The 12,063-nt window shown below is 48.1% G+C and overlaps 1 protein-coding gene and 1 non-coding gene across 4 annotated transcripts in view; both read left to right on the forward strand.

Annotated features, from left to right (window-relative positions):
* The window catches only part of TMC7 (transmembrane channel like 7), a 70,725-nt gene that overhangs the window by 9,536 nt on the left and 49,126 nt on the right, over positions 1-12,063 (forward strand). For all 3 annotated transcript variants that reach the window (XM_074027815.1, XM_015442115.4, XM_045382899.3), the window contains exon 2: positions 8,702-8,945. Coding sequence is in view for 2 of the 3 variants with exons in the window: in XM_015442115.4 (XP_015297601.3) it covers positions 8,702-8,945 (244 nt within the window). In the remaining variant the exon portion in view is untranslated. The remainder of the gene's footprint in view (positions 1-8,701; positions 8,946-12,063) is intronic.
* LOC123570760 (U6 spliceosomal RNA) lies at positions 11,867-11,973 on the forward strand. Its single transcript, XR_006695005.1, has one exon. It is a non-coding gene; the product is annotated as a U6 spliceosomal RNA (small nuclear RNA).

Here is a 12,063-nt window from a genome sequence, read left to right on the forward strand (position 1 = left end):
GTGTGTGTGTGCATGACATTTTATCATTTCACAAGAAAGAAAAGCAAAGCACATTTCCAATAGGGCTGGTTTGTGTAAAGTACCTGAAATAGGAAGAATGTAACATACGGTCAAAATCTCAGTCAATATTTTTTGCCAGCGTTTTTTACTCTTTAAATTATTTTTGTTCCAGGTGCGGTGGCTCACCCCTGTAATTTCAATACTTTGGGAGGTGGAAGCAGGTGCATTGCTTGGGTCCAGGAGTTTGAGACCAGTCTGGGTAATATGGTAAAACCCCATCTCTACAAAAAAATACAAAAAATTGACCAGGTGTGGTGGCGCACACCTGTAGTCCCAGCTACTTGGGAAGCTGAGGCCGGAGGATTGCTTGAGCCTGGGAGGCAGAGTGAGTGGAAATGGCACCACTGTACTCTAGCATGGGTGACAGAGTGAGACCCTGTCTCAAAAACAAAACAACAGGCCGGGCGCGGTGGCTCAAGCCTGTAATCCCAGCACTTTGGGAGGCCGAGATGGGCGGATCACGAGGTCAGGAGATCGAGACCATCCTGGCTAACACGGTGAAACCCCGTCTCTACTAAAAAATACAAAAAACTAGATGGGCAAGGTGGCGGGCGCCTGTAGTCCCAGCTACTCACGAGGCTGAGGCAGGAGAATGGCGTAAACCCAGGAGGCAGAGCTTGCAGTGAGCTGAGATCCGGCCACTGCACTCCAGCCTGGGCGACAGAGCGAGACTCCGTCTCAAAAAACAAACAAACAAACAAACAAAAACAACAAAAAAACACAAAACAACAAAACGTTTTGTATTGTGAAAAAAATACATCATTCATATAGAAAAGAATAATATTCAAGGTTTAAATTCCTAAAATCTTTTTCTCATTTTTTTGACATCCTTGCTTTCCTGGTATTTAAAGTACTTTGGTTGGCTTGGTGGGTGATGTAACGTATCTTGTATCCTCAGCACCAAATTCATTCATTCCTGAATTATTCATTCATTCAACTTAGAAGGTATTTATTAAGCATCTGTCATGTACCAGGCTCTGTGCTAGACCCTGGTAATTCAGCGGTGACAGAAAGAGACAAGGTCCCTGCCTTCATAGAGGTTATAGAGTCAGAGACAACACACCACAAGTAAACGATTAAAAAGAACAGACTAGGCCAGTTGTGGTGGTTCACACCTATAATCCCAGCACTTTGGGAGGCTGAGGCGGGGAGGATCACTTGAGTCCAGAAGTTCGAGACTAGCCTGGGCCACATAACAAAACCTCATCTCTACTAAAATATATGTATATTAACTGGGTGTAGTGGTGCACACCTGTGGTCCCAGCTACTCAGGAGGCTGAGGTGAAGAGTATTGCTTGAACCTGGGAGATCAAGGCTGCAGTGAGTTATGTTGGCACCACCACACTCTAGCCTGGGCAACAGAGCAAAACCCTGTCTTAAACAAACAACAGAAAAAAGGATAGAGTAGTAACGAGGGTGAGTGAGTGCGGTGGAGTGGGCACTTAGGAGCTATGTGGTGTTCGAAGGAGTGAGCAAAAGCTCATCAAGGCAGAGAGCAAGCGTTCATCTTCTCCAGAGTCCCAGCCCTCAGTCTGGAGTCTGGCACGGAGAGAGGCTCCATACAAGTTGTCAAACAGAACTAATTCCCATAGCAGCTGGTGAGAGGCCTGGACCCAGTGACCTACGAAGTCTCTTTTTACCCAGAGTTTCCGCGATACTTTGCGTGGGAAACAAACCTCTGCTGTGAACTCAGCACCAAATACGGTTGGGCAAGGTTCTTGGCTAGGACGGGGGGGGGAGGTGGTGGTGGTTTTAGTGCCCTTTAGATCATACTTGGCTGGTGCCCACTTCCTGGGAGGGTTCATGCCTGTTGGTAGGATGTGGTGTCTTGTGGGAAATGTTGCCAAGAAAGTTAGGACCTCACGATGCTCTCAAGATGTGCCTGCCTCTGCGCTGCTCATTCATTCATTCATTCATTCATTCTTCAGATGGAGGGCCTTCTTTTTTTAAACTTTTTTAATTTTTTAAATTTTTTGAGATGGAGTTTTGCTCTTGTTGTCCAGGCTGGAGTGTGATGGAGTGATCTCGGCTCACTGCAACCCCTGCCTCCTGGGTTCAAGCGATTTTCCTGCCTCAGCCTCCCAAGTAGTGGAATTACAGGCGCATGCATCACCACGCCCAGCTAATTTTGTATTTTTTCAGTACAGACAGGATTTCACCATGTTGGTCAGGCTGGTCTTGAACTCCTGACCTCAGGTGATCCACCCGCCTTGGCCTCCCAAAATGCTGGGATTACAGGCATGAATCACAGTGCTCAGCCCAGATGGAGGGCCTTCTATGAGCAGGACACTGCTTTTAAGCCTCAGAAAGACTTTGTCCTTAACCTGGAAGAATAGTATATGGCAGAAAAATTGGTTATGCCTGGCCCTGCTCCCTCGTGTCTCCTGGAATTACCCAGTCATTCTCCCGCCTAAGTAATAATCTCCTAATTGCTGAAATCTGGCTCCAGTGACCAAGAAGTTCTAGGCATTCTTAGAGGCACCCCGGTATCTGAAATATGCTACCCACTCCTGTGCAGATGGTCAACAGCAGCCCACGCTGACCACAGGACTACAGTGGCCATCGCAACAGCAAGGCTCTTGGCTGGACCAATTCCGTAGAACGTCTGACAATAACTGTAATGAGACATCTTCTTTAAGGATGAGGAGAACATCAAGGCTCTCAGTGGTGAAATGACCTGCGGTACAACCAGGAGTCTGTCTTGACACTCAAGCCTTGGGCAAGTCACCAAGCCTGGGCCTCAGTTTCCCTGTTGGAAAGCCAGAGCAGGCCAAGGGTGGTGGCTTATGCCTATAATCCCAACCCTTTGGGAGGCCCAAGGCAGGAGGATCACTTCAGCCCAGGAGTTTGATACCAGCCTAGGCAACAAAGCAAGACCCCGTTTCTGCTAAAAACTGAAAAATTAAAAAATCAGCCAGGTGTAGTGGTGTGCATCTATAATCCCAGCTATCTGGGAGGCTGCGGTGGGAGGATCACTGGAGCCCAGGAGTTTAAGGTACACTCCAGCCTGGGCAATAGAGCAAGATCCTATCTCTAAAAAAAAAAAAAAAAAAAAAAAAGCCAGGGCAGTGAAGCCCTCTGCGCTTACTCTGCAGGTTGGCGTGAGGAATGAGGTGACGTCATGCTGGGAAAAGTGTATGTTCCTATACGGAAACAAGAGGGGGTGGAGCCTAGTTATAAAAATAATGATGCCTGTGTTTGAAGACATGGTCGTGACATTTTTTGTTTGAAGTTGAGGAACTTCCCTGGAGTGTCTAAAGAGGAAAAATCAGAACAGTTCTTCCTGGGAGGGGGTAGGTGGTGTATGAAAAACAGGCTAATTACCTAGTTGATTTGTGTGGAATTTTATTTTTATTTTATTTATTTATTTGTATATTTTTTTGGGATGGAGTCTTGCTCTGCTGCCCAGGTTGGAGTGCAGCGGCGTGATCTTGACTCACTGCAACCTCCGCCTCCTGCCTCAGCCTCCTGAGTAGCTGGGATTACAGGCACCCGCCACCACGCCCAGCTAATTTTTGTATTTTTAGTAGAGACGAGGTTTCACCATGTTGGCCAGGCTGGTCTTGAACTCATGACCTCAAGTGATCTACCTGCCTCAGCCTCCCGAAGCGCTAGGATTACAGGCATGAGCCACCGTACCCGGCTTATATGGCATTTTAACATTTACAAAGCACTTGTAAATCCGCGACCACCTGAATTTTTTCATGGTGAAGACTACAGCTTTGGGGTCTGATCAGCCTGTGATGTGTTCCTAGTTCCAACACTTACTGTGTAAGCAAGCAACACTTACTAATTGTCTGAGCCTCAGGTATTCATCTGTAACATGGAGATAATGATTTTGTTTGACTTTCGGGTTTTTTTTTTTCCTTGGAATTGGAGTATTGTTATGTTGACCAGGCTGGTCTTGAATTCCTGGGCTCAAGCAATCCTTCTGCTTTAGCCTCCCAAAGTAGCTGAGACCACGCCGGCACAATGGGGATAATTCTCTCCAAAGAGTAGTTTGGAGTATTAAGTGTGACAATGCATGTTAAATACTTTTTTTTTTAATGTATTTCTTTTTTTCTGAGACAGATTCTTGCTCTGTCGCCCAGGCTGGAGTGCAGTGGCGCAATCTCAGCTCACTGCAAACTCTGCCTCCCGGGTTCATGCCATTCTCCTGCCTCAGCCTCCCAAGTAGCTGGGACTACAGGCATCTACTACTATGCCCGGCTAATTTTTTGTATTTTTAGTAGCGACAGACTTTCACTGTGTTAGCCAGGATGGTCTCGATCTCCTGACCTCCTGATCCACCCGCCTCGGCCGCCAAAGGTGCTGGGATTGCAGGCGTGAGCCCCCACACCCAGCCCGCATGTTAAATACTTTAAATAGCCTGTTACAAGGTAGGCAAGTACTCAAGAAATCTTAGCTGGTGTTATTCATGCCGTTTGCAACTCCTTCCTCACCATTGTGCTGATGAGGCCCATGGTATTAGATCCTCCATTCCTGAGATGAGAAAAATGTGATTCTGAGGCAGCTGTGGTCCCTCCTGGGGTGGCTTGGCTGGTGGGTGAGAGGCCAGTGTTTTAAACCAACCCAGGCTCCAGCTTGGGGGCCCTGACCCCACGGCAGTTGAATATTCAGTAGGTCCATGCTGTTCTATATTCAAAGACCTTTGTTCGTGGTTAATAATAGCTCTTTGTTTCTGCTAGCGGGAGGGTAGCCTCCATGCATGGCTTAGACCCTTTTCCTTCTCAGGGTCCACACCCGCCCTACCCTCATATTGGCTCGAGGGAGCCACTACCACTAATGGAAGTGTGTCATATCCTCAGGGTGTGCTAGGCAGGGAGGTAGAAGGGTGGGTGAGGCTCGCAGACTTGCGCATGGAGATTGGCAGGGCCCCAGCCACGTGTCCGTGTGTCATCTACAGTGGGACAGCTGCTCCATTGTGTCTGAACTTGCCCATCCGAGAAAGGCAAAGATTACAGTGCCAGAGCCAGGCCTTGACCGGTCCCCACCGGGCCCTGCCCCTGCCCATCCTCATCCAGTTAGTGCCTTTATGGAGCTCTGTGTGTGCCAAGCACTGCCTGGGACCATCTACCCATGTGATCCTCTTTAATGTTCATAAACAGGCTGTGTAGCAAGTCCTGACCTCAGCCTTGCAGCCTCCAGGGTGACCTTTTTGTTTTTTGAGATGGAGTTTCGCTCTTGTTGCCCAGGCTGGAGTGCAATGGCATGATCTCAGCGCACTGCAACCTCCGCCTCCTGGGTTCAAGCGATCCTGAATAGCTGGGATTACAGGCATGCGCCACCGTGCCCAGCTAATTTTGTATTTTTAGTAGAGACGGGGTTTCTCCATGTTGGTCAGGCTGGTCTTGGACTCCTGGCCTCAGGTGATCCCCTCGCCTTGGCCTCCCAAAGTGCTGGAATTACAGGTGTGAGCCACCGTGCCGGGCCCAGGGTGACCTTTTTTTTTCCCTTTGAGACAGATTCTCAGTTTGTCGCCCAGGCTGGAGTGCAGTGGCACGATCTCGGCTCACTACAAGCTCTGCCTCCCGGGTTCACGCCATTCTCCTGCCTCAGCCTCCCGAGTGACTGGGACTACAGGCGCCCGCCACCACGCCCGGCTAATTTTTTGTATTTTTAGTAGAGACAGAGTTTCACCATGTTAGCCAGGATGGTCTCGATCTCCTGACCTTGTGATCCGACCGCCTCGGCCTCCCAAAGTGCTGGGATTACAGGCATGAGCCACCACGCCCGGCCCAGGGTGACCTTTAAAACGCAGTCGAGGCCGGGCGCGGTGGCTCAAGCCTGTAATCCCAGCACTTTGGGAGGCCGAGACGGGCGGATCACGAGGTCAGGAGATCGAGACCATCCTGGCTAACACAGTGAAACCCCGTCTCTACTAAAAATACAAAAAACTAGCCGGGCGTGGTGGCGGGCGCCTGTAGTCCCAGCTACTCGGGAGGCTGAGGCCGGAGAATGGCGTAAACCCCGGAGGCGGAGCTTGCAGTGAGCTGAGATCCGGCCACTGCACTCCAGCCTGGGCGGCAGAGCGAGACTCCGTCTCAAAAAAAAAAAAAAAAAAAAAAACGCAGTCGAAGCATGACATCTCAAGGTTCTGCCACGGCCTACAAAGTCCGGCTTGGTCCGACCCCAGCCACCCTTCTGACTTCAGCGTTTCCATTCTCCCTGTCCTAAATACCTATTGTTGCTCAACACACTGCTCCAAACGTACTGGCTTAAGCCATGTTATTAATTTTGCTGATTCTGTGCATCAGGGATGACTCGGGGCATGGGGGAGCCCGCTTGCCCTGCTGCCTGGGATGTCTGCTGGGGCTGGAGTGCCCAAGATGGCCTCATCACGGCGATGCCTGGTGAGGATGCCCCAGGGATTTTTGTTGCTGTTGTTTTCTTTTGTTTTGCTTTTTTTGAGATGAAGTCTTGCTCTGTCACTCAGGCTGGAGTGCAGTCGTCCAATCTTGGCTCACTGCAACCTCTGCCTCCCGGGTTCAAGCTATTCTCCTACCTCAGCCTTGTGAGTAGCTGGGATTACAGGCGCATGCCACCATGCCCAGCTAATTTTTTTTTTTTTTTTTTTCTATTTTTAGTAGAGATGGAATTTCACCATATTGGCCAGGCTGGTCTTGAACTCCCCATCTCAGGCGATCCACCTGCCTTGGCCTCTCAAAGTGCTGGGATTACAGGTGTAATCCAGGTGTGAGCCACTGTGCCTGGCTGTCCCAGGGCGTTGAAGACATGAGCCTGGGGCCTTGGTTCTTGCAATCACCCAGGTCCTTGTTTTTGTAGGCTTAGGGGCTCTTCCTCTCCACCTCGTTGTCCTAGGTAGTTGGACTTCCTTCCAGGCAGCCCTGGCCCAAGAGCACAGAAGTGGCTACTGCAAGGCCCTCTTATGACTTTGGGCTGGAAATGGCAGAGCATTACTTCCATTGAGTCCTTTGGTTAAAGCAAGCACAGGTCCTGTGCAAATCCAAGGAGGGGACCACGCAGAGGGCCAGTGTGGCTCACTGGAGGCCACCAACAAAACCGCCTACCAGGTTCTTGCTCATTCACTCTTCCTCCAACCTGTCACACACACTTCTGCCGCTGGGCCTTTCCACTTATGGGTTCCCTCTGCCTGGGGTGCTTTTCCCCAAATATCCAGGGGTGTCACCCCTTCCCTTCATTCATCTAAATGTCACCTTTAAAGAGAGACCGTACCTGACCCCACCTTATCAAAAACAGTTCACCCCTCCTCATATCACCTCTGTCCCCTGACACCACTCTGTTCTTTTTTTTTTCATTGCACGTGTCACTTCCTGGCTTAATATTTACTGCCTGTTTATTATTTGATCTCCCTCTCCCCCATCTCAGAATATAACTGCCACGTGAGTAGGGCACTTGCCTTGTTCACTGCAGTTCCCTTAACTCCAGATAGGACACATGGTAGATAGAGCTGTTGAATGAATATTTGAGATGAGGAAACAGAGCTTAAAAAGGTTAAGTAACTTTCCCAAAGACACAGAGCTAATAAGTGACAGAGTGGGGATCCACACGCAAACATTTAGCTTCGATCAAGAAGCTGTAGAAGCTTTACTGCGTAGGGGTAATTGCTTAGGTAATTATGGCTGCCTGCCCCCTCTTCTCCCTGAGTCCTGTCTGTCTCTACTCAGACTGATCTTCCTGCAACTAAAATCCGATGAGGGGTAAAACCCATCTTGAAGGTAGCTTCCCTCCCCTTCAGCAGAAAGCCCACCTGCCTTAGCCTGCTGCCCAAGACACAGCAAAGCTTGACTTCTAGCACTGGCCTGATATAGAAATAAGGGTTTTGGAGTCAACCCTGGATTTGTCTGCCGTGCGCCCAATCACCCGCTCTCTAAATGCAAGTAAATTGGGAATGTCATTCATTCTAAGTGTCTGTGGTTAACAGGGCGGTCAAGCTGGCTGAAGGCTGGTCTGGAGTGGCCTCAGCTAGGGCGGTCATCCCACGTAGTCTCATCTTCCGGCAGGCTCGCTCAGGCTTGTTCTGGCTGGGCTCCAGAGAGAAGGAGAAGTCTACAAGACCTCTTAAGGCTGGCCTTAGAACTGGCCCAGCATCACTTCTGCTCTGTTCTGTTGGTCCAAGCAGATCAGGAGGCCAGTCCGGATCCCATGAATACGTGTGAAGCTCTTAACACCATGCCTGACACACAGGAAATGCTATTATTGTTGTTGATGTTGTTGCCATGGATTTGCATAGTATACTTTACGCTTTTTAGAGTTTTATTGAATACATTACTATACCCTACACTGTGGGAGGAAATTGGAGCAAATATTACTAGCCCCATTTGACAAATATTTAAAATATTTAAAACTTTGGGCAAGTTTAGATAACTTGCCCAAGGCCATGCTTTTAGCTAGTGGCTGCAGCCAATCACTGGAAATCAGATGTTGTGCAATTTAAAGCATGTCTGCAAACGCATCTGCAGAAAGTGAGCCCATCTGCAGATGATTTCATTGTCCTGAGCACCACTTTGGTAAATATAATAAGGTCAAAATGCTGTCCTCACAGACCCAGGCTAGTAACTATCTGCAAGGGTCAGTGATGATGCCCAAGATCTAAGTTTCCTGCTTGGCTTCCAAACTCACTGGAGTGAATGATGGCTTTTTCTTTTCTTTTACAAAGAGAACCTCTCTCTAGATGCCAGTTGCTTCTCCTCTCCACCTGTGAACTTCCTCCAAGAATTGCCAAGCTACCGGTCCATTGCACGCAGGAGAACGACTGTCCATTCCCGGGACAAGCAAAGCGGCACTTTGCTAAAGTCAACCGACTCTTACAGCTCCCAGCTGGAGGACAGAATCGCTGAAAACCTCAGCAGCCAATCCCTTCGAAATTATGCACTGAATATCTCTGAGAAGCGGAGACTAAGGTTTGTTCACTAGCCACCTGGAACCTGCATTGTGTATGTTATGGCCTAGAGGTACGTTTTGTGCATGAAATGCTTTTCGTGAAGAGCTCATATAATTAAAATTTTATTCCTTAGGGTAAGTTAAGCCTCTTTGACAAAGATACCTGAACTTTCTTCTCCACTCCTACTGCTTCACTTGACTAGCCTTAAAAAAAAAAAAAAGAAAAAAAGATACCCAAACATACTCAACATATTAGAAGTTTCTTTCTAGGCCGGGCGCGGTGGCTCATACCTGTAATTCCAGCACTTTGGGAGGTCGAGGCAGGCGGATCACGAGGTCAGGAGATGAAGACCATCCTGGCTAACATGGTGAAACCCCGTCTCTACTAAAAATACAAAAAATTAGCCGGGCGTGGTGGTGGGCGCCTGTAGTCCCAGCTACTCGGGAGGCTGAGGCAGGAGAATGGCATGAACCCAGGAGGCGGAGCTTGCTGTGAGCTGAGATTGCGCCACTGCACTCCAGCCTGGGGAACAGAGCGAGACTCTGTCTCAAAAAAAAAAAAGGAGTTTCCTTCCTTTCTTCCTTCCTTCCTTCCTTCTTTCCTTCCTTCTTTCTTTTCTTTTCTTTTCTTTCTTTTTTGAGACAGAGTTTCACTCTTGTTGTCCAGGCTGGAGAGAAATGGCACGATCTTTGCAACCTCTGCCTCCCAGGTTCAAGCGATTCTCCTGCCTCAGACTCCCGAGTAGCTGGGATTACAGGCATGTGCCACCATGCCTAGCTAATTTTGTATTTTCAGTAGAGACAGGGTTTCACCATGTTGGCCAGGCTGGTCTCGAACTCCTGACCTCAGGTGATCCGCTTGCCTTGGCCTCCCAAAGTGCTGGAATCACAGGCATGAGCCACTGTGCCTGGCAGAAGTTTATTTCTTGCTGGCATACAGTACTAGGAACTGGGGGACTTTGCAGCCATTCAGGGATCCAGGCTCTTTCCATCTTGTGGCTCTGCATACCCCTGAAGCCTCATTTTTGTCTGCAACCAATCAGGGCAAAAAGAAAGAGTTTGGAATATGAGTATACCAGTTAGCTACGCAGCAGAATAAATCACCCCACAACTGAGTAGCCTAAAACAATAGTTTCTCAAGTCTACCAGTCAGCTGGACAAATCCTTCTAGTTTCGGTTGGGCTGAATCTTTATCCATAGTCAGCTGTGGTTGGGGAGGTGGCTCTGCTGATCTAGGCTGGGGATCAGCTGGCTATAAGCTGGTCTAGGGTGGCTTCAGCTGGGATGATCACATGGTATCATCATGATAGCTCAGGTTTGTTCGCATGGCAACAGCTGGAGCCCAAGAGAGGATCAGAAGCCTGCAAAACCTCCTGAGACTAGGCTTAGAACCAGCTCAGCTTCCCTCCTACTGCAGTCTGTGGTCTAACCAGATCACAGTCCAGATTCAATTTGGTGGAAAGAGATTCCTCCTGCTAATGGGAAGAGCTGTAAAGTCACATGGCCATGGGGCATTCACACATTCATTGAGTCATTGGGAGTTTTGGGAGTGGGTTAAGAGCCAAGTCTGAAAGGTGCACATACCACTTTTCTTTACATTTCTACCAGAGAGAATTTAGCCACATGGTCATACCTAACTGCTGAGAAAGCTGGGAAGTGTCTCCAGCTAGTGCCAGAGAAGGGGAGAATGGATTCGGGTGGTAGCTTGCCATCTCCCCCATTCTTGAAGAATTTAAAACATAATTTTCCGATTGACCTGGTGTAATGACAGAGGTGGGTATTTCTGCTTAACACTCTAATTGCTTCCCCCACAGGGTCAGTAGCATAAATTCATTAGAAGGGTTGGGCAAAGTGGCTCATATCTGTAATTACAGCACTTTAAGAGGCTGAGGCAGGAGGACTGCTTGAGACCAGGAGTTCCAGACCAGCCTGGGCAGCATAGCAAGATCCTGTCTTTACAAAATAAATAGATAAATAAATAAATAAATATTAGAAAAATTAGTTGGGTGTGGTGATGTGTGCCTATAGTCCCAGCTACTCAGAAGGCTGAGGCAGGTGTATCACTCAAGCCCAGGAATAGGAGGGCTGCAGTAAGCTATGATCATGCCATTACCCTCCAGCCTGGGTGACAGAATAAGACCCTGTCTCTACGAAAACAACGGCAAAACAAAATAACACATTGGGCTGGCTGCAGTGGCTCATGCCTGTAATCCCAGCACTTTGGGAGGCCGAGGCAGGTGGATCACAAGGTCAGGAGTTCAAGACCAGCTTGGCCAATATGGTGAAACCCCGTCTCTACTAAAAATACAAAAATTAGCTGGGCATGGTGGCGGGCGCCTGTAGTCCCAGCTACTTGGAAGGCTGAGGCAGGAGAATTGCCCAAACCCGGGAGGCAGAGGTTGCAGTGAGCCAAGATCGTGCCACTATACTCCAGTCTGGGCAACAAAGCGAGACTGTGTCTCAAAAAAAACAAAACAAAACAAAAATACAAAATAACACATTGGATGATGCACATTGGATGATACACTGTGCCTTGTAGGTTTAAGAATATGTTATCTCTGGTTTTATTTTTAATTTGGGTGGTCTTGTATTCTCAAAAAATATTGAGACTTTATAAATGTATTTCAGCTGGCACAGTGGCTCATACCTGTAGTCCCAGCACTTCAGGAGGCTGAGGCAGGTGGATCGCTTGAGCTCAGAAATTTGCGACCAGCCTGGACAACGTGGTGAAACCTGTTTCTACTAAAATTACAGAATTTAGCTAGGCATGGTGGCGTACTCCTGTAGTCTCAGCTACTCAGGAGGCTGAGGTGGGAGGATCACCTGAGCCCAGGAGATTGAGGCTGCAGCGACCCAAGATGGCGCCACTGCACTTCAGTCTGGGTGACAAAGCGAGACGCTGTCTCAGAAAAAAAAAAAAAAAAAAAAAAAAAAAAATTTGGTGCTCCCTTTGGCAGCACATATACTAAAATTGGAATGATACAGAGAAAATTAGCATGGCCTCTGAGCAAGAATGACACACAAATTCATGAAGTATTACATATCTAAATGTATTTTAAAATCAAATAAATAAATAAATAAATAATGTATTTTATTTTCCACTCTTTCAGATTCACAGATTTTGAATTCTTATAAACT

The sequence above is a fragment of the Macaca fascicularis genome, chromosome 20, assembly GCF_037993035.2.
Source record: "Macaca fascicularis isolate 582-1 chromosome 20, T2T-MFA8v1.1".
In the NCBI taxonomy this organism is placed as follows: Eukaryota; Metazoa; Chordata; class Mammalia; order Primates; family Cercopithecidae; genus Macaca; species Macaca fascicularis.